Source organism: Brachyhypopomus gauderio, chromosome 7, assembly GCF_052324685.1.
Source record: "Brachyhypopomus gauderio isolate BG-103 chromosome 7, BGAUD_0.2, whole genome shotgun sequence".
In the NCBI taxonomy this organism is placed as follows: domain Eukaryota; kingdom Metazoa; phylum Chordata; class Actinopteri; order Gymnotiformes; family Hypopomidae; genus Brachyhypopomus; species Brachyhypopomus gauderio.
The window spans coordinates 31,783,999-31,805,721 of record NC_135217.1 but is presented as its reverse complement, the minus strand read 5'-3'; the positions used below and the strand labels follow the sequence as shown (position 1 = coordinate 31,805,721).

The window sequence follows — 21,723 nt, the reverse complement described above, 5'->3', positions numbered from 1 at the left end:
CACTCTACATTTCCCTCAAGACGCATGTTCCCTGGAAGTGGTGAAATGTGGTCATATGCTCAGCCTGTGGTTTTTAAAAGGTGCAATCTCAGGAAGTGACAGTGCTTTAATGGTCCATGGTTTTCAGTAAAACAGGATTCAGAAATGGGTATAATTCAAACGTAATGTTTATTTTATTAATCTTTATTATAAGGCCACTATTTACTGTGTGCAGAATTCATTATTTAAAACAATAAAACATTAACATCAAACCACTACCATCATACCACTTCCCATCATCTAATAGAACATTTAGGAAAGATTCCTGTGAGGGCCCCTCCCCCTAGTGAGGACCCCTCCCCCTAGTGAGGACTCTAGCTCCGCCTCACTTGTAAGTCGGCCATCTCAGGCTCATCTTCACTTTTTAGAATTTATTTATTGGTGCTGAATAATAAAGTAAATGTATTAACCTTAAACCCCAAACTCCAAAACTGTGACGTCTTATCTTGCTACTGTATTATATATATTCCCTTTTATGGCTTTGATATGCTGTAATACAGGCTAAAGGTAATCACAGCAAAGGAATCAGAGTTCATTAATCTCTCTGGCAAGTACTTAACTTTATTTAGACTTGATGACTTATCAGGGGAAAATTTGTTAGATAACCCAAGCCAGATGTGACAAATGTCTTTTACCATTGGGATTAATTAAGCTTGATTAGTTTTCTGCCTGACTAAACCATCTTGCTTTATACACCAATCCAAGTAGTTAAGTTTGAGAAATAAAAGATTTGGTATATCTGCCCTTCTAATATCAAATGCATCTAAAGAAATGTCATCCAGCATAGACAGGAAGTGTCCAAGAAGCCCTACGGGGAACACGTGGGTGTGGCCTCCAGTCAGAGCCTCCTTCATCAACTCAGAACATCATCCTCACAACACTCCTATTACCAAACACACACACACACACACACACACCTTCATGCTTCTGTATTCATCACATTCCTGTCGGTATGTTGGCCCAGCGGACCAGTCTGTGTCATATCTATACAGACCATGACTCTTTGGTTTGAGCCAGGACAAAGGCAAGATATCGCAATCTTACAATCAACCCTCGGAGAGAACCACGCTTATTAAATACACACCAATTACAAACTAATAGTGGTTACAAACCGTCTCAAAAAGGGAAGGGGTGGTAAAAGATTTCTAAATCTACAATGAAGACTTGATTCATTATGTGATTTACAAATGGAATCAATTCAGACTACTGCTAAGTGATGGTTAACATCAGACTAACCAGTTAATAACAGCAGCACCTGGTTAGCTGAGCTAGTACCAGTACATATTTAAGGACTGAAGAAATGTCTAAAACTTAACTGACTACACGGAGTGCCAAAAACATCAGTTCAGTTGGTTTCCTCAGCAAATCCAAAAATCTAAAGGTGTGCCCGGTGTAACTGACATTTCTTCTTTAGGTCGATATTATGTGGTTTAAAAAAAAAAAAAAAAAACGCTTAGCAGACAGTCACTCAACCTGTTCTTGGCACTCTGGGGTCTATTATGTAAGGAAGGTCAAACTGTCAGAAGACAGACCTAGGAATTCCCATAGAGCCATAGAACAATGAGTAAAGCAGGGAAACAGTGGTGAACCAGGAGGGGAAATATGTGTCTCACCTACACACCACCAGTTACTGCAATACAGCAACAATAAATATCCAATAATGGGCTAAAGACCTGCCTGCCAAAAGTCTGCTACAAACAACCCCCACACAATCCAGCAAGTCACAAATAAAAAGAACGCACTGATAAAATAGTTCTGACGTGAAAAGACAGAGAAGCAGGACATTACAGAGTCTGTTCCATAAAGGCGAGGACGACCAAATTTAAGAAAACACAGGGAGAAACAGAGGACAGTGTCTGGTAGAGTGGAGACCAAGAGTCTGAAGAGTACACCAGTTCAGATTATGTACATCACATAGAAGATTTAAAAAATAAATGTTTTGTTTATACCTACTTTCAGTTCATAAAAAGGAAAGAAGTAATAACTCCATAAACTGGCAAAGAAAATGCAGATAAAACCCACCACATCTCACATTATTCACAATACTCTGGCAGTCGTGGTCACACAATGCATGACTCAATGCTGAAGTTTTAACCACAGCAACCTGAACCTGCTTGTTAGGCAATATCAAACAACAAAAGAAAACAAACGGAGCTCAAGAGGACAAAGAGTGCAGCTTAAGTCTAAGGCCACGGCGGTTTCGCCAGCACCTGTCTGGCTCTGAGGACCGGCACCGCTGTGCTGCAGTGCGGAGTGTGCAAGCCAGTCTCGCTGTCTGCACCACAGGGGGATGCAGAAATCACCCCCAGAATGTCCCTCCAGTCCGGATCTCTCTCCACATTCAAACATGGAAGTGAAAAGGTTTGGCCTGCCCTGACCATGTAAATCAAAAGGCGAGAGAGAGAGAGACTGCAGAAAAGCCAACATGGTGGGTCACGAGAGAGAGAGAGAGTGCAGACAAGCAGAAAAGCCTGAGACATGGGGAGAGATATGGCACCAGCGTTTGAAACTAAAGGAGTGTACTGAAGACGTGATGTCCCACAACTAGGTCATTGCACTTTGTAATGGGTTGAGTGTGTTTGGGGCGGTTCGGTGTGTGATCAGTTATCAGCAGGCTGACTGTCTTTGAGCTCTGCCTTGGCCACCTCCTGCAGTTTGGTGGGGGGGTCAGTGGGTGATTTTTCCTCTATGCCAATGTTAACTGTGATGTTGGTGTAGAGGGGGCGGTGTTGCCGAGAGAGGACTTCATACTCCAGAGAGTTCATCCCATCCAGCTTCCACGTCTGCTTGGTCTTAGCCAGCATGTTGAACCTGCACGCCAGGACGAAAGAAGAAAATGTGGCATCGATCCACTGAACCCGGGACACCAAAATCTCACATCCAGCCAACACACCAACATCAACAAGTTAAGGGAACCAGGGTCCGTGAACAGGACAGAATATTTTACAGACCTCCCAAACCCAATGTGTGCAGGACAGAACCAGGAAGCTGTGGGGAGGTAACAGGTCAGAACGTGCTGCTTACCTTTTGGGGTTGACCTCATTGCCTTGATCAAGCTTGTGTTTGATCATCTTGTACCGGCCCATGTTCAGAGAGGGGCGGGAGATCACCATTCCAGCTAGAGAAACCCTGGAAGGGAGGGGGCGGCAACATTCATTTAGCCAATCAGCTTCCTCGAAACTGAGTGCTTCATTTATTGCCCCAACCAGAGTCAGTCAGTTGTGGAGTATGGGCTGACATTACTGACAATGATGAATGTGGTTACTTAAGACACTGCAGACATCCCCCCAAATTAAATAAGACTATTCTCCGATATCTATTTGAGTAAATCTGAGTGGATAAACTACACGTTAGTGTAGGCAGCTGTGTTCACTGCTAAGCGAGCGAGTCAAATTGTGTATTTTGCTGTATTTTTTACATTTACAGTACCAATAAATTAGAAACCTAGGTTTGTGCTAATTAAAGGGTAGTCAGTGTTGCGTTCATCTGGGTTGCTGGAACAGCCCCGCCTAGAAGGTTTTTTCACCAGCAACCACCATCCTCCACTGGCTGATCACCATCACTCTATCCTCTTTCACAATACCCCAAACACACATACCGGATTCCAATGTCGTCGTCTTCGCCCCCCCAGCCCCAGTAGTTGTTGGGGAAGCCATTCATCTTGAGGTAGTGCAGGGGGGTCAATGCTGAAACTCCTCCAAAGTACATATTATAGGGCAGCCTAGGACACAGCACAATCACAGCTATTATAAGGGTAAACGTCTGGAAAGTCTCTACTGAAAGAATAGAAAACATGACAAACGTGAGCGTTAAAGCTGAGGGGTCTGTTAGGAGACCCTTGATGTTCAGCACTGACTTGTAGCCAAACTTGTCCATGGCGATAGCAGCGTGTTTGGGGTTTCGGTCGCAGGTGTAGGTGTTGCGGTCGTCCTCTGGGATCAGGTCCACGTCGTGGAAGAAGAGGCAGTCCCAGTCCGCCTCACGCATGGCCTCACGAAAGCCCACATTCATCAGCTTCGCTCGGTTAAACGTGTAGTTTCCAGCCTTGAACCACACACACACACACACATTATAATATATATATATATATATATATATATATATATATATATATATATATATATATATATATATATATATATATATATATATATATAAATAAACAAAATATACACACAAGCACACATCTCAAACATTTAAGTTAATATTTTACAAAGAAGAAAGAAAAAAGTCAAATTTGATCATAATTCACATTCATTACTCAACAGTTAGATAAGAACATCAAGATAAACAATGGAATATATCAAGAATAGTAAAAATAGAACAGTAATAAATATATAGGAGCAGTAATATTAAAAACTGTGGACAGTAAATGCTAGAAATGCTTTGAACTTGTCTAGTATTACTGTTGTTTAGTTTTCCTGGAAAATCAGACAAAAAATTAAAAAATTTATATATAAAAAGACACCTGTAAAAATGCTTGGCCAGAAACAATTTTCAGCTTCTGTTTAATGTTAATACAGAACTTTTAATATTAACACTGGGGCAGTGTTAATAGTGTGAGCTAGCCTATCAAATTATCTGACACCTATCAAATGTTAACAGTATTTGGGCATTTAGAATTTAGTAAATTTAGGTTGGTAGAATTTTCCACCAAGAAGAATCAGCAGTGCAAAACACGGTTTTCTAACAAGTTAGCACAGATTGATAGACAGGATAAATAATTACACACTAGAAGGAAATTTCGGAAAGACAGCACGCGTCCAGAACACATGTTCTTTTTTGCTCCGTGACGCTCGTGTGTCTGTAATCCGATTCACGTGTCTCTCTTTTTGTTAGCGTCACGTATTGTTTGTGTCTGTGTGTTTGTGTGTGTATGTTCCATGTGTCCATGGTCAGTGTTGTTTGTGTCTGTGTGTGTATGTTCCATGTGTCCATGGTCAGTGTTGTTTGTGTCTGTGTGTTTGTGTGTGTATGTTCCATGTGTCCATGGTCAGTGTTGTTTGTGTCTGTGTGTTTGTGTGTGTATGTTCCATGTGTCCATAGTCAGTGTTGTTTCTTCCCAGTCCCAGTGTGAACTGATTCTGTGTTTCGTGTTTGAACTTAAATAAAAATGTAAAGTAAATCTTGGGATCCTGCCTCACAATTGTCACACTGCTTTTTAAGAGCATAGCTGGAAACTTATTTTATCTCATATGAAGTTTTTTTGCTCTCCTTAACAAAATGTTCCCAGTTTTTTCCAAGCATTCAGGTTGTGATTAAGTACGCTTTGACGGCACTTAAAAAGTAGGAAATATATTGAATAAATGTTTCAGTAAAATTTTAACACACCAGGTATTTACATCATTTTTGTTCAATTTTTGTTTTTTGTTGTTATTTTTTTATAGAGCATATGTGTAGTCCTACAAATGGATCACTCATATGTAAACAGTCCTATCCTGTTCATAAGCCAAATGTTTGGTATATCAACAAATAACATTATATTCTGAACTGTGAATAGGAAACTTGAAGCCCTGTTTTAATGTACGATAGTCAGGCTGCTTTTGTCGTATACATAGAATAAGTAGAATAAATATCCAGATGAAATGGAAGGAGCGAGTGTTCAGCTAGCTCAGGGAGCCCTGTGATTAACCAACCACTCTGACGGCCAGGAGATCCTGACTGCGCATGTATGGTGGGGGTGGTAGTAAGAATCATGTGGTTTTTGACACTGCATGCAGTGGGGACACTTCACAAAACGGGATTTTACACGCGCTGACAAAAATGAAGACTGTCCAGTAGAAGAGGTAGTTAAGGTGCCAATCACCTCAAAGATGATTGTTCTTGTGTGTGTGTGTTTAGGTGCGGGTCACCTTACAGACCTTTCTTGTGTGCACGTGGGTGGGTGGGTGGGTTGGTGTGTGAGTGAGTGAGTGAGTGAGACATGTTTGTAGGCAAGATACTCCTGTGTTCTTGTGCATGTTTCAATATATTCCACTTACCTGGTGGATTATGTAGATACCGTAGCTAATCTGTTGCCGCTGTAAAAATGGGTGCAGGTAGTAGAGCAAGAACTTCAGGTGATGCTCTCTGTTTCTGTGGGGGATTATTATGGCGGTGTGGTGACGGGCTTCACAGTCTGGTGGCCGATAGCGTCCGCCACGCACCACCAGAGGGTTCTTCCGGGCCACTTGGGCCAGAGTGAGCCCCGTTGGAAAGTTCACGTGGATCGGTCCAACTTTCAGAAACGGGAAATAACAGACACAGTCACTCTTTGTTGTTTGAAATATATAAATCGCATAGAATCAGATGGGCCAGTCAAACGTCATAGGGTGAAAGCAGTTTTTTGTATTACGTCTGGTCTGGAACTGTAGTAAAATGACATGACCTGTGACTGCGTTAGCCAGGAGCCCTAGCTCTAAACCAAAAAGAAGGAGGGGTCGAGGTGTACACGAGTGAACCTACGGCTGAGAGCAACACTGCATCTTTGGCCGCCCAAGAAATGTTCCATCACTTAACAAACAGGTCTGACATACAGAGACAGGAAATGTTGACCCCCACCCAACCAATCCACATTTTTAATAATGCTTAAAAACTGTGTTAATCCTGAAAGGTTTGCCTAACTGGTTTGGCAGGAATGGCAGTTACTAGAAAACAGGGATGTAGAGTCCAAAATGCAAATGTTCTATCCCAAAGCACTTTAGTAATTCTAATTCATGCTGTTAAATTGTTTTTGATGGAACATTTGTTTGGCCAGTTTTGCAGATGAAATTAGTCCCTTTAAAGACATTTTTCATTCCATCTAATGTGTTATACACCAACTGATACATTCATTTATTCCACAAGAATGTTAATCTGCTTATTAATATGGAGGGTGCATTTGGTATAAATTTTATACAAAATGCACCCTCCTCACACATGCGCGTGTGTGTGTGTGTGTGTGTATATATATATATATACACACACACACACACACACACACATACATACACACACACACCTGAAATAAAGCAGTATGGGAGAGCTGGTATCATATACATCACCAGTGAAGTGGCAACTTCTGTCACAACTAGAGATCAACGAGGTACAACATGAATGACACAGCAAGCGGGGAGCAAGTGTGTCAGATGGGAGATCTCCACACCTCAGAGTATGGAACCAAGACCAGGAACCCGACTCAACAAGGAGCAGGAACCCGACTCAACAAGGAGCAGGAACCCGACTCAACAAGGAGCAGGAACCCGACTCAACAAGGAGCAGGAACCCGACTCAACAAGGAGCAGGAACCCGATTCAAGGACCATGGCTAAGCTAGACGCCAGTCAGAGCAGACTACCAAAACCAAAGTAGCTGAAAAGCTGCTGGAACATGCAAGTGCAGCATAATGAAAAACCCCTGCTGTGACCATCAAGACCAACCAACTGATTAAATGCAACAGTAGCACTGATGCTTGACATGCAGTATCTTCTGTAGAGAAGGAGGTTGGAGGCAAAGATAAGATGGAAGATCTTGTTAAAATTGTGGCTAAGATGAGTAGATGAGATGAGAAGGCACATTGTTAAATACATGAATGGGGCCCAGAAAGCCATTGATAAGCACAAGCTGGTGACAAACAAAGACCAACCCATGTTGCACTTGGGCTGACCAGACAAAAGTCCCACACACGGACCCTGGAACGCTTCAGTCTGTCGAACATGAACAGGACTACAAGAACCTTCATCAAGAACTCAACAGGGCGGTTGAGTTGACAACCCTAGAGGCCAACTTCAGGACGGTAGTAATCAGGAGGACTGTACTAGGAGGTAAAGGAATATTGAGCATCAGAGCCACTATCCAGGATGAAACAACCAAGATGCAATAGACCAGGAAGATGGTCCCAAGTGATTAAGTGCTTAGTGAGTACCTGGACTGAAACAACTCAGAGGCACTTATCAAGGCAGCACAGGAACAAGCTCTCAATACAAGACCAAACGATGGGTCTAGGTCTACCCTAACAGGCAGACCCCCAAAGACAGGCTGTGTCAGATGATATATCAGAGGTTATGCAAAATGCCCCAGAGATAGTCCAGTGGATAACAGATGCAAGATGCTAGCAGGTAGACCCCACACACACAGGAATACCATACTAGCACTTCAGATGTCTAGGCCACAGTATGTTGCAGAAGTATCACATAATATTTTGTGTTCATCATCATATTGAAGTATGGGCAGGAGCCCACAGCCAACACCCCCCCCCCCCCTCCCCCACCCCCAGCAAGCATATAGTAAACTCACCAAGGAGCGGGGACGTCTTGGGGCAGTACGGCACTTCATCCTTGTTCGGCACGACGGCCAGGTACGACAGGTTGGTGTAGACGTCCGTCCCCGTGTGGTTCCGCCCATGGCCCGCTCTGCCCATCGTCTGGCCCGATAACATATCCAGTTTCCGAAATATCCGGAAAAAGTACGTAACCCTCTTCTGGTAGCCCTCCCGGGCAAGGAGCGCCATGACGATGAGCTGAACGCCCAACAACATGATCAAGTATCGCCATTTGGAGTTCAGGCTCAGCATGGCGATGGTGGCTGAGTTAACAGTCTCTCACACTGGGCTTATCTTACTCACGAGAGGGAAAGAAGGAGAAAATGAGTGTGACTAAGGTTGATTCAGTCTACGGAGGTCTCATCCCTGATGAGGACAAGCCCAGTGCAAGGCAGGAGAACAGCACGGCACACGCTCGTGCAGAGACTACATGCAGCTCACAGATGAAGTGTGGAAACAAGGAAAAAATAATGATGTGGTTTATTTGACATGTAAACCTAAATAAGTTGTGGATAAGGAAAGGTTTCCGTCTTATCCCTGGTGGACCAGATATGAGCAGGTATATAATGTAAACAGTGACGCAGTGTAGGGTGGGTACAGAATGCAGAAGGCACTTAAAATGTGTCCGTCATCGAGCTGCTACAGATAAGGAGATCCTCCTAGCTGAGGTCTGTTTTTTGTTTTGTGTTGTCCATCTGGTTTCACAGGCACCTTCTTCAAGCTCCCATGCTGAGCAAGAATGTGACCGTTCATGTCTCTTCTTGCTCCTACGTAGAGTAGCTCAGGATTCACGTTCCTCTCTGCTTCCTACCAGAACGTTCAACAGCCTCCGCCATGAGAGGATGAGACGTGTCCTGACGCCAAGTGGCTTGTTTACAAGAGCTCAGTGAATCTGTCAGGAGGCAAGAAGCTGCTGCCAAAGTCACTTAAAATCCAAGAGAGAGAGGGGGATAGTGTGAGGGGTGCTGATAGTGTGGGTGCTTGTTGTGGGTGTCCGACACCCAGGGTTATTGTCTCATTGTGTCACAATCCGGGGGGGGGGGGGGGGGGGGGGGGGGGTCCATCACCATGGCTGGCATAAAATGGGCCCATCACATGCCACTGTCTGCAAGACAAAGGGAAAAGGAGAAGGTTACTGAGGAACCATACAGAGAACCATGCTTGAAATACGTTTGAACTGTTTGTGTAGCCCCCTCCTAGGCTGGACACATTTCCACACACACACAAACAACACACGGACACACACACACGGACACACACACACACGGACACACACACACACACACCCCGCCAAATGGCAAAGCTGGAGCATTTTTATTTTACAAGTGGAAAGGCAGCAGTCAGTTCCAACATGGCTGCCTTCCCAGAAGTGGTCTGTGCTGATGGATGGCAGGCAGCACAGAGCCCCGCCCACTAGACCCGCCTATGGAGCAGACACCCCGCCCACTAGACCCGCCTACGGAACAGACACCCCACCTACGGAGCAGACACCCCGCCTACGGAGCAGACACCCCGCCCACTAGTCCCGCCTACGGAGCAGACACCCCACCTACGAAGCAGACACCCCGCCCACTAGTCCCGCCTACGGAGCAGACACCCCACCCACTAGTCCCGCCTACGGAGCAGACACCCCACCTATGGAGCAGACACCCCGCCCACTAGTCCCGCCTACGGAGCAGACACCCCACCTATGGAGCAGACACCCCGCCCACTAGTCCCGCCTACGGAGCAGACACCCCACCTACGGAGTAGACACCCCACCTACGAAGCAGACACCCCACCTACGGAGCAGACACCCCACCCACTAGTCCCGCCTACGGAGCAGACACCCCACCTATGGAGCAGACACCCCGCCCACTAGTCCCGCCTATGGAGCAGACACCCCACCTACGGAGCAGACACCCCACCCACTAGTCCCGCCTACGGAGCAGACACCCCACCTATGGAGCAGACACCCCGCCCACTAGTCCCGCCTATGGAGCAGACACCCCACCTACGGAGCAGACACCCCACCCACTAGTCCCGCCTACGGAGCAGACACCCCACCTATGGAGCAGACACCCCGCCCACTAGTCCCGCCTGAGTGGACACAATATGTCTCCTCAACAACTCACGGCATCACAGGCCATTGCCGTCATCGGTTTTGAAGAGACGTTTTAATCCACATTTCGCCATGCTTGGGATCAATTAACGCTCATTAAAACAGTCTCCTCTCAAAGTGTTAATCCTAATCCCAGAGCACCCTGATTAGTAAGACATGGCAGGGGGACACACGTGTGTGTGTGTGTGTGTGTGTGTGTGTGTACACACTTCTCTGAACATCTGCATGGTACTTTCAATATAATTACTTTGCCCATGCTGTCTATTTCTATTATAATGTGCTCTCTCCCTCCCTCTCTCTCTCTCTCTCTCTCTCTCTCTCTCTCTCACACACACACACACACACACACGACCCACACTCAATCCACCTCAAACATTTGCCTAATGTATGTGGAAGAAATGAACAAAACTATGTAATAACATATGAATGTGATTTGCTAACATAACTAACTAAAGGTCAAAAGGTTCAAAAGAAATGTTGGTGGGTGATGGAAAATTTATGTATTGTATCTGTGGCAACAGAAATGAACGGATGTTTACTCTTAGAGAAATGTTTCAGTAATGAGATAAAATAATGAGTCATGGGCAATCGTGATGAACATGCATATGTGAAATGAGGTGTGAAAAGACAAAGAAAATGAGAAGAAACATGTCTGGGTCAGATCAGAGAAGCACGGAGGATAGTAAACAGAAGGAGAGAAAACAGACAGAACGGGTAGAGTGTGGGTAGAGAGGGTAGAGTGTGGGTAGAGTCAGGGTAGAGTGTGGGTAGAGTCAGGGTAGAGTGTGGGTAGAGTGTGGGTAGAGTATGGGGAGAGTGTGGGGAGAGTGTGGGGAGAGTCAGGGTAGAGTGTGGGGAGAGTCAGGGTAGAGTGTGGGTAGAGTCAGGGTAGAGTGTGGGTAGAGTCAGGGTAGAGTCAGGGTAGAGTGTGGGGAGAGTCAGGGTAGAGTGTGGGGAGAGTGTGGGTAGAATGTGGGTAGAGTCAGGGTAGAGTGTGGGTAGAATGTGGGTAGAGTGTGGGGAGAGTCAGGGTAGAGTGTGGGTAGAGTCAGGGTAGAGTGTGGGTAGAGTCAGGGTAGAGTCTGGGTAGAGAGGGGAGAGTCTGGGTAGAGAGGGGAGAGTCTGGGTAGAGAGGGGAGAGTCTGGGTAGAGTCTGGGTAGAGAGGGGAGAGTCTGGGTAGAGAGGGGAGAGTCTGGGTAGAGAGGGGAGAGTCTGGGTAGAGTCTGGGTAGAGAGGGGAGAGTCTGGGTAGAGAGGGGAGAGTGTGGGTGGAGTCAGGGTAGAGAGGTTTGGCGCCCTGTCTGATGGATGTTTATGTAGTGTGTGTGTGACTGAGTGTCTGAGGAACTCCTCAATAACGTTTGTCCTTGCTATTCATATACCGAGTACAGTGTTGTTCTTGTTACAATACAGGCTGAAGCAAGGCTCCAAAAGAAATAATTAAATAGCTTAATAAAGAAATAAAAACTCAAATAAAAGCAGGGAGAAGACCATGCAGGAGCATACACAACGTTAAAGGTGTGAACACTCATGCGCTGCTGCTGCTGGAACTAGCATGGGCATGACAAACTCAGACAAGTATCAGTCACCTTCCTCCTACCCACGCTCCTCCTCATCCTCAGCCCAGCCGCACACAGGCGAGTGAGGTCACAGGCTACACCAGGCTCAGACGCTAGTGCCTGAAGCCATTAATAAGGCAGGTCTACATTCTGCAGATCTAATGGGAACACGCATGTATATTCTTGGCGACAGAGGACATGGTGAATAGAACACGCGTGTGTGATCCTGTGTGTGTCTGCTGAGAAACCTGTGCTAATCCCGTCAAGTGTGTGGGACGTGGGGTAAGACAGCAATGGTCATTTATAGCATGATCTGTGACCAGCAGCAAGTTCCCTTTCTTACTAAAACCAGATTTGCTACCTTGGCACTGATCCAAAATTCAGAATAAAATATGATTTGCAGAATGTGTTTGTTCTGCACATCAGACCAGGGAAATGGTGTTATTGAATTAAATGAAAGCAAAAGCACCAAATTACATTACATTACATTTTCTAATTCCCACTCGCTAAGCTTTAAAGTTAACCACCGTAAGGGACAAAAGTCTCGCAAGTTTCAACTTGCTGCCTTATGCAGAAACATAAGTGGGAAATGAGTGAGATGACGAGACGGAAGGGTTCAGGGTTTGTGAGAGAGGCAGAGAGGGAGAGAGGGGGGGGGGGAGAGAGAGGGAGAGAGAGAGAGGCAGAGAGAGAGAGGCAGAGAGAGAGGCAGAGAGAGAGGGAGACAAGAAAACAGTAGAAGGAAATCTTTGTGTTCCTGTTGCAGCTGCCAATCACACCTCCCCCCCCCCACCACCCCACATAGGGCAGGGTCATCTAATCAATCAATCAATATGTACCAGTGTATGAGAATATGCCTTCACACAGAATATGTGTGTGCACATTAGGCTTGTCACGATACTAAGAATTACAACTTCAATACGATACTTATAAAAAATATTGAAATTCAATACCATTTTCAATACCAAAGTCAGACACTGTGCTTATTTCCGTTTTAAAGCCTTTTTATTTTTTTTATAAACAAACAAATGAATGTTGCTTTGTGTTTGAAAATGCTTGAAATTGTAACGTCATTTCACAACAAATAGCTGTCTGATTGAACAGTTCTCTTGCATTACGTTAACAAATACGAGCCTCTTGTAATTCCAGAACGAAACATGAGAAAACGTGAAGACGTTAAGATTGGGCGTTACTTTAGCCTAAATTGCAGCACTTTTCAAACCTGAAACACACTGAAACACAAAGCAGCATTAAAATTCATCAGGTAAGTGTTCATTCCCCTGTTGTTGAGGGGTGTTTATTTTATACTACCACATATAGTTTCGGACAACACTGCCTCCACCGCTCGCGGAGGTTCGCGTGAGGTGGGCGGAGTCGAGCGCTATGGTCACTCAACCAAGCTTTAGCACCCTTCGTTGAAATGTTCCAAAAGCACCGCTTGCAAACTGGCTTGTTCATGTCCTTCGGTTTTCCATCTGTATCTGCTTCGAATCCAACAGCACTGCATTTGCTTTAGCTGCCATTTTAGCTTTACAAACTGTCCTGTGCATTACGGCAGCTTGGGTGGGTCAAACAAAAGCGTATTTTATGTAAAAAGAATCGATACTTAAGAGAAACGAGTATTGTACCGTTTCAGAATGTTCAGTATCGATACGTATCGATATATCGATTTTTTTGACAACACTAGTGCACATGCATGTGTATTATATCGAATATGTTACATTAAAGAAGGAGGAAGGTATTTCTTCCTTGAGGCAAGAGACTGAGAAACAATTAAGGCTGAGAAAGACTAACCGGTTTTCCTGGAGAATAAACAAGACAGACACATAGACATAACCGGAGAGAAGAGGTGGGTAGAGTATTCAACAATTTTACTCAAGTAAAAGTACAGTTACTTGAACCAAATGTTACTCAAGTAAAAGTAAAAGTATGCATCCCAAAAATTTACTTGAGTAAAAGTAAAAAAATACTTTGATTAAAAGCTACTCAAGTAGCGAGTAAATGCATGAGTACTGTCTCGTGTCAGTAAATTACATCATGGGAAATTGAATTACGAGAAACAATGACTTAATGATAACAAAAATAATTTATTATAAATAAATATTATATATATAAATTATTTATTATAAATAATATGTATTTTTGTTTGTTACTAATTATTAGGCCTGTGTAACTTTAATGTGTTCCACAAAGGCACTAACTGATAAGACTGTCAGCCAATATGTGTAGCTACAACTTGACACCAACTGAATCAATTTGTAGCAGACTTAATCATCCTATATTGTGTACAATCAGTGTGAGAACTGGTTTTTAGTATTGCACTGCGTTACATTTAATAATTACATCATACAAACGTTATGTCTCAGAGATATAGCATTACACAAAATTATACATACAGCAAACTTATCGCATCGTGTTTCCTCTTATTTGATGTTGAGTTCTTGTAGGCTGAAATATCCACACGTTTGCAGACACAATTGGCAGCGCCAAGGTTGCAAACTCTCACGCATTGAGCGTGAGACACACGCATTTGACTGTCTTCACACGCTTACACGCCACACATCCGATTTCTCACGCCGAAAAAAAATCTAGTTTATTTACCTCTGATCCACATCTATGATTCAATGAGTTACTAGTTCACTCTGGCGCCAAACACTGGCGATTGAACGATCGCGTTATAACACTTAATTTGTGTCCATTTTACCCCCCCCCCCCCCCCCCCCCCCCCGGTCAACAATTTACGTTCACCACCCACCCCGGTTTAAATCTCTCTAAATGTGATCTTGAAAACTTGGCAACCCTGCAGCGCATTATATAGCTGTCCTTTTAAACGTTTGTAATGTAAACATTGGTTGTATGAGGTCAGGGATGTTCGGGAGGTTTTTCCTACATCATCCAATTGCACATCCGGAGAGCCAACCGCAGTTTTAGACCTGCAGTTCTAGACCTGCAGTTCTAGACGTGCCGTAGTTTTAGATGTATGTAACGTAATATCCAGATAGTGTTTTAGTATGTCGCGGGAGCAGATGGAAGAATGATATTTATAAGCAACAATAATATATGATAGATATATGATAATGTCTGAAGGTCATTTTTGGGTTATCGTAATGTTTATGTCATGAAGGATGAATCTGGCAAGTGTTAGTGTGTCTTGGTTCGTTAGTTCTGGCTACCTTTATGGCTACTTAGTAGCTACTTTGATTAAATTTGAAACAACTTAAAGGAAGGAAATTAGCACTTACTACGCTACTATTAATACTAAAAGTAGTAAGCAAGCTAAAGTAGCATTTCCCCATAGATAGACATATATTTAGTCTGCCAAATGCCATAAATGTAAATGTAAATATGATCGGTCTGAAGGTCATTTTTGTGTTATCATAATGTTTATGTCATGAAGGATGAATCTGGCTAGCGTTAGTGTGTCTTAATTCGTTAGTTCTGGCTACCCTCATTGAATCATAGATATGGATCAGAGGTAAATAAACTAGACTTTTTTAAATAAACTTTTTTTTCGGCGTGAGAAATCGGATGTGTGGCGTGTGAGCGAAAAACCCCAAGTATCACATAATATTTGCTAGTTGCATGCCAATGAAGGTATACGAGTAAAATAAATCACTCCTAACATTCTGGAAACGTATGCTTACTCACTGAAAGCATCCTGACATTATGCAATTTTTGCTGATTTTTAATACAAAATAGCCTATGCCAGTAATCCAGTAGTTTAATTAAAAATAAAATATCTTCAGGAGACAAGCTGTGTGTGTAAATGACAAAATTAATCAAAACTCCCTAAAAGAACAGGGAAAATGAGGCGTACTACTTCTATTTAAATACAAAATGTGGTATACATTATCGTTTAAAACTTGTCAAATGTTAGAGATTTGGCTAAAACAATTGAGAATCAATGGGCATATTTAACAAATAAACTCTTTATACAATGGATTATTACAATATACAAGCCCCTGAGCCTACGGCATGCATTGGAACTGCTGGTCTAGAACTGCAGTTGGCTGTCGTTAGCTACATTCCGAGCCGCTAGGTGGCGCATGTCTAAAACTACAGCACGTCTAGAACTGCAGGTCTAAAACTGCAGGTCTAGAACTGCAGTTGGCTCTCCGGCTGTGCAATTGGATGCATCTCGGTTTTTCTGTCACTTTCTTGCTACGGTGGAGAAAGTTTGCGTATGTGATCACGTGATTGACCGGCTTCATTTGATTGGTCACTCATACTCGGGTGACGAGACGTTGGTCAGTCTTCTCACTGAAAAGATGAATTATTTACGAAACGAAAGTAACGGTAGCGCGCGGCGCAAATCCGATTGTAACGGAGTAAAAGTCGCGTTTTTCTCACCACATATTTACTCAAGTAAAAGTAGAAGTCGTTCATATTAAAACTACTCCTACAAGTACATTTTTGTCCAAAAAGCTACTTGAGTAAATGTAACGGAGTAAGTGTAACGCGTTCCTACCCACCTCTGCCGGAGAGCTAATGTTTGATATAAAAAAATTTAAATAAAATTTTTTTAAGGATACCAACCAAACTGTACACAACCATACAAAGAAACTCATACAGCACAGCAGATATGATAGACGGCATCATCAGCATTTTCTCAGAAGAGAGACTGAACAAGGCCACACTGAAAATGTTCACATGGTTATGACAATAAAGCTTACTGAACAGAACTGAACTGGAAACCTGGATGAGCAGAAACAGAAGCATCAGTGACCCCCCCCCCCCCCCCCCCAAAAAAAACCAGACAGCTGCTAGGTGGAGCCTAGACTTGAAAATAAACTCAAGAACCTTTTTCCATTAGTTTACTTACGTTAGGTAATACTACACATTAGCTATTAGGCTAAAATCTAAAATGTGCAAATCAGAAGTTAAACCTTGCGACAAAACTGTTTTGCTCCTGCACCTGAACACAAACTGACCTGAGGTCAGCACCAAAAGGCTGCCGCTGCCACAGTAACTGACACATCATAACCAAATAAACGTGGTCATTTGGTGTGACAGAAAAAGCAGCATTCAATGAAACGCTACACGGGTCTGGCAAGTAGCACAAGAAATCATCACCACCAGCAACTCATCCACGTCAAGGACAGTATTCACAAAGGTTTCAAAGAAATGTGCGTTTACTGAGCTACTTCCATGGGCCTGTCAGGATCTACCTGTCCCTCAGGGTCTACCTGTCCCTCAGGGTCTACCTGTCCCTCGGGGTCTACCTGTCCCTCGGGGTCTACCTGTCCCTCGGGGTCTACCTGTCCCTCGGGGTCTACCTGTCCCTCGGGGTCTACCTGTTCCTCGGGGTCTACCTGTTGGTGTTCCTCAGGGTCTAGGCCTACCTGTTCCTCAGGGTCTACCTGTTGGTGTTGCTCGTCTGAATCTACCCAACCAGTTAGGTGTGGCCTAGGTCTTTTGGTCATAATACATTCATTTGGATTTGCATTGTATTTTGTATAGTTTATTTTTCAATTAGTATAAGCATGAAGCCTTAATTTATAATAATTATCAGTATAAGAAGTTCACATTTCAATAAATGGATGACATTCTCTATCATGGTGTGAGTGTATGTATATTATTTATAAGCATACTCTATTAGAAGGGTTAATGAAAAAGACAATAAAAAATCATTAATTGCAATATATTATGGCAATTAATTATCAGCTCAAATGTCATGATCTTAACAACCCTACCTAGTTTAGTGTTCTGTGAGGTCCCCACCTTGTCTGCAAGCTATTTGTAAAACAAATTCTGAAAAACCACAACTTAAATCACCACCAACTGCACGACATCCCAGTTCAGCCATGCAAAATCTGTCCCTCAGGTTTCCTTCATTCAGTTTCCTCCTGTTTCTGTCAAATAAATGACAAAGGATTCATTTAAAGGACTCTTTAAAAAGTGTTTTTAAAAAAACCTGAAAAGATTGCATCTCATTACGCTGCCATTTGGAACCTGAGCTTTTTATTCTGCTTAAACCGGATCATTTTCAAAGTATTGCCAGGAGCAGGGAAACAGCCCGGCGGTTCAGTGTGAAGAACAGGACAATTAACTCTACCTATTGCGCATATTTCCACACGAGTTATCAGAGAGGGGAAAAGAACACGTGTGCTGCCCTGAGGCAGGCCTGCTCCTCCTGGGAAATGTGATTACAAACCTCCTGGGCCACATGGAAGATCCTGCTCTCTAAAATGGGTTAGCACACGCAGAACCACCGTGTTCAGACCGAGCCTCCAGCTCCCCAAGACCAAGATATGAGAGAGGGAGGGGGAGAGAGAGAGAGCATGAGTGGAAGAGAAAGGGAGAGTCCTCAGAGCTCTCAGTGTGAACATGATGGCAACCTGCTGCTTTGACTGTGTTGTTAAGCAATAAGATCCACAGGGATCAGAAGCATCGTGCTCTAACAAACAGAGCACAGTGTCTTACATTTACAACACGACACAAGCTTCTGGTTAACAGGGCAGATTGAGCGGGTAGAAAACAGGGCCTCAAAAGGTCTTGGCACTGTAATGTCTTTTTCTACCACATTCCACATAAAAGGCCAAGAGACTGATGCCCTGAATTCGAACCCTACCTTACTCCAGGATCAAACAGTGTTGGCACAGCACTCGCACAAAGACGTCCAAAGTCAGCAAATAGCAATATTGACAACTGTGATTCATCACTATACAAATACTGAATAATCATATCCTGAATCCTGTTTGTTCAGTTCTCCCGTTTGACACTATTCTCAAGTACAGATTTGCTAAATTAATCACTAACTTTATTTTGGGATGTTTTAAATAGGGCAAGACAGCTAATACAGAGCCATTGTTCATGGTGTTAAATGAAAAAAAAAATCTCGCCTCTGAGTCAGAGAAAATTGACCCTACTAATCCTGTGTCGATGTCTTTTCGATTTCGGTTTAATTTCAGGTTCGACATGAATATCCCCACAGTTACAGCCAGTTCTTCAGACCACAAATTAATCCTAAATATCTAAAGGAACCAACATGGACATTTAAACTGTAATCCATATCCAGAGCAATAACCCATTCTGTTTTTTTTACACTTCAGGCTCTGTTTGGTGCTTTTACACGGAGAAGGTGACTGACATGCTGATCAGCCTCCCTGAACAACAGCCACGGGGTCCCGGTCCTCAGCTCACTGTTTGCATGTCGAGTCCATCCATCTTGTATTCCAAACAAGCTCAAGGCCTTTCACACACAGCTCACCGCCTCTATTCCTGTCCAGTCTGAGAAACGGGGGCCTTCCTCAACCTTTAAGTAGCTACGCCAACAGACTGGCCCACAGCAAACAAAGCCGTGTGCAAATGCCACATATAACACGGTGCAGTGGTCATTTAAGACACAGAAGTGGCACCTGCCTACACAAAAACTACTGCATGAAATCAACTTTGATTAGTTACTTGATGGAATATGGCGAGCGATTTAAGCCTGATAAGGCAAATGAAAGCAAAAAAGTGAACCACAAGATAAAAACGAGACTAGTAATCAACAAAAGCAACAGACACTGATTATCTACTATGGAGTCAACTCAACATTACCCAGAAAACACCGAAGTGAAACGCTTTTGTTGTCAAAGTGCTTATACATGCAAGTTCTATAAGACACAAAAATACAAACCAGTGCAAACAACCTATTTCAATATTAATCAGTGTAATTATGTTGCAAGGTGACACAAACACCCAACACCGTTTCACAGTGAACAAAGACAATACTCAGCACTCAACGCAAAATTCTCAGTGTTGAATCAACTCTTACATGGTTGGAGCTGTTATTAATCCAACTCGGTGGACTGAGTACCTCACCCCCTCCTCCTCCTCTTTTGTCTCCTTTCTTTAAATGTTAATCTCTGCTCTTATCAAAGTGGCCATTCTGCTCACCTTCGTCAGCGGGGTTTGGCCAGAAATTGGGCGGGGCGCAGTAAAGTGGGCGGGGCGCAGTAAGTGAACACAATCGCTTTGAGGTTGCAAAACGAGCAGGGAGCGCAGGTGGAGGTGTTGCATGTTCAAAATAACCATCACGACACACACTGCCTGGGGAACAGAAACCGCAACACAGCCGAACTGTCGGCGGGTACCTCACATAAAGGGGAATCTACAGACGCTCATTAAATTCCAGTGAAACCATTTGAAAGTGAGAAATCCATAGTGCTTTTAACACAGATACAAATAATACAACGAAGGAACTTGTTGAACAGCCGCGTGTAATAATACAGAGCCATATCAACGTTAGTCATTCTTTAGGGACCTGCCTAAAGCTGCCATCTCCATGAGAAGATGATTCTTCTTCATTACATTTCCATTCGTCATTAACAGAGATCTGATCCTTCAGCACATTTGTACTCACTTCTCCTCCAGGGCTTCCAAAACACTGCGGTTCATCTCGTCCCAGTGTTACCATCATCATCCCAGTGAGATCTGTCCTGATGTGTGTCCTGATGTTTCCTGAGATCTGTCCTGATGTGTGTCCTGATGTCTCACATCACACTGCAGGACCAGCTCTGTACCCGCGCCAAAAGTAACCAGGGTAGCGGGTAAAAACACACCGCTCCTTTAACCCTGCCCACACCTACCGTTACAGGACATGAACGACACAAACTACGAGCCACCGCCGTGTTTCCGTGAGTTAACCCGGAGTTCAGCGCGTATGCGGGTCGAGTGTGTGAGTCGCCCCACAGACGAGCGTCCAGGTCCGTCCAGGCTACGACACCCCGGCCGGGGAGCTAACGCTAACGTAGCTGCGTCGCTAGCTGGATAACTCTGACTCTCGGAACCGCCACTTTAAGGTTAACATGGCACAAAAGGACAACGACACCGAGGTTGAAGGCACACGTACCGAGGTGTGTTATAAAAACTTACCGCTCGGCTGCGGTGCGGTCTGGAGAACCGAGTCGCCTCTCTGGTGAACCCACATCTGGACTCCGAGACCACAGCCTCCGTGCGCGAGCGTCGCCCCGTGCACGCCGGAAGTGATGCGCTATGTTGCACAAAGTGCGCGTGGAACGAGAAAAAAAAACCTCGCTTCACTGCGAAGTTTGACCAGTTTTTCCTCCCTCTGCGTTTGAAGATGTTTGTTTAATGTGGACAAAGATTGTAATATAGATAGCCTTATCTGCTTCACGGGGATTGTTTGAGCACACAAAAAGAGCGAACAAAAGATATTTACTTTAAATATATGAGCCTTTTTAAACGCCTATTGAACCCGCCAGTCAAGCAAGTTCCCAGCACGTATTAGATTTAGAGCAAAAGCTTCACAATGTCCGGCTGTAGTCTCCTGGGTTTAGTCAAGCGTGAACAAATCAACGGGCTCTTTCAAAGTTCACCCGATCTTATCGTAGGCGTGTATACCTGCTATCTTGAGTAGTGGTTAACACTATTGCTCAAGATATATGCTTAGATATATAACAGTGTAGGTCTTTCACCTAGTTAAATTATCCATAATTCATATAAACTTTTACAAATCTATAAAGATAATCTATTGCACATAGTGTTAGTTAATGGTGAAAGTCACTTTTCTATTGTCAAATTGCTACAACTTTTAATACACAGGGAGTTTAACAAAATAGCTAGTTATAAGAAAGGAAGAAAACCCCGGACTTGTGATCACAGCAGATTGTGATCACGGCACCCCCTCTTGTGGATGAAGGTAGTACTACAGCCTGAGACTGAACGGCACAAGGCAGAGAGAGAAGCGACTGTTCACGCCCCCGCCCATCAAATCTTCGCTCCTTTAGACCAACAGAGCCG

The 21,723-nt window shown here is 43.9% G+C and overlaps 1 protein-coding gene across 2 annotated transcripts; it reads right to left on the bottom strand.

Moving 5' to 3' along the window:
- Window positions 1-145: 145 nt before the first annotated feature.
- On the bottom strand, window positions 146-21,202 carry LOC143519639 (beta-1,4-galactosyltransferase 3). 2 transcript variants are annotated; one of them, XM_077013289.1, is made up of 7 exons: window positions 20,836-21,202; window positions 8,292-9,421; window positions 6,021-6,256; window positions 3,896-4,083; window positions 3,638-3,760; window positions 3,064-3,168; window positions 146-2,850 (listed from the first exon to the last, which is right to left on the bottom strand). In XM_077013289.1, the coding sequence occupies exons 2-7, from the start codon at window positions 8,566-8,568 to the stop codon at window positions 2,640-2,642; spliced, it is 1,140 nt and encodes a 379-aa protein (XP_076869404.1). In that variant the 5' UTR covers window positions 8,569-9,421; window positions 20,836-21,202; the 3' UTR covers window positions 146-2,639. The 2 variants fall into 2 exon arrangements, with proteins under 2 accessions (XP_076869404.1, XP_076869405.1); XM_077013290.1 differs by lacking the exon at window positions 20,836-21,202 and adding an exon at window positions 20,324-20,754.
- Window positions 21,203-21,723: the final 521 nt, after the last annotated feature.

Bases quoted from the DNA above. Each gene is read 5' to 3' on its own strand.
- LOC143519639 (XM_077013289.1), bottom strand. From the start codon at position 8,568: ATGCTGAGCCTGAACTCCAAATGGCGATACTTGATCATGTTGTTGGGC. The intron at 6,257-8,291 runs GTGAGTTTACTA...CGTTTCTGAAAG, and splicing joins CAAGACGTCCCCGCTCCTTG to TTGGACCGATCCACGTGAAC. The intron at 3,169-3,637 runs GTATGTGTGTTT...CCTCCCTTCCAG, and splicing joins GACGACGACATTGGAATCCG to GGTTTCTCTAGCTGGAATGG.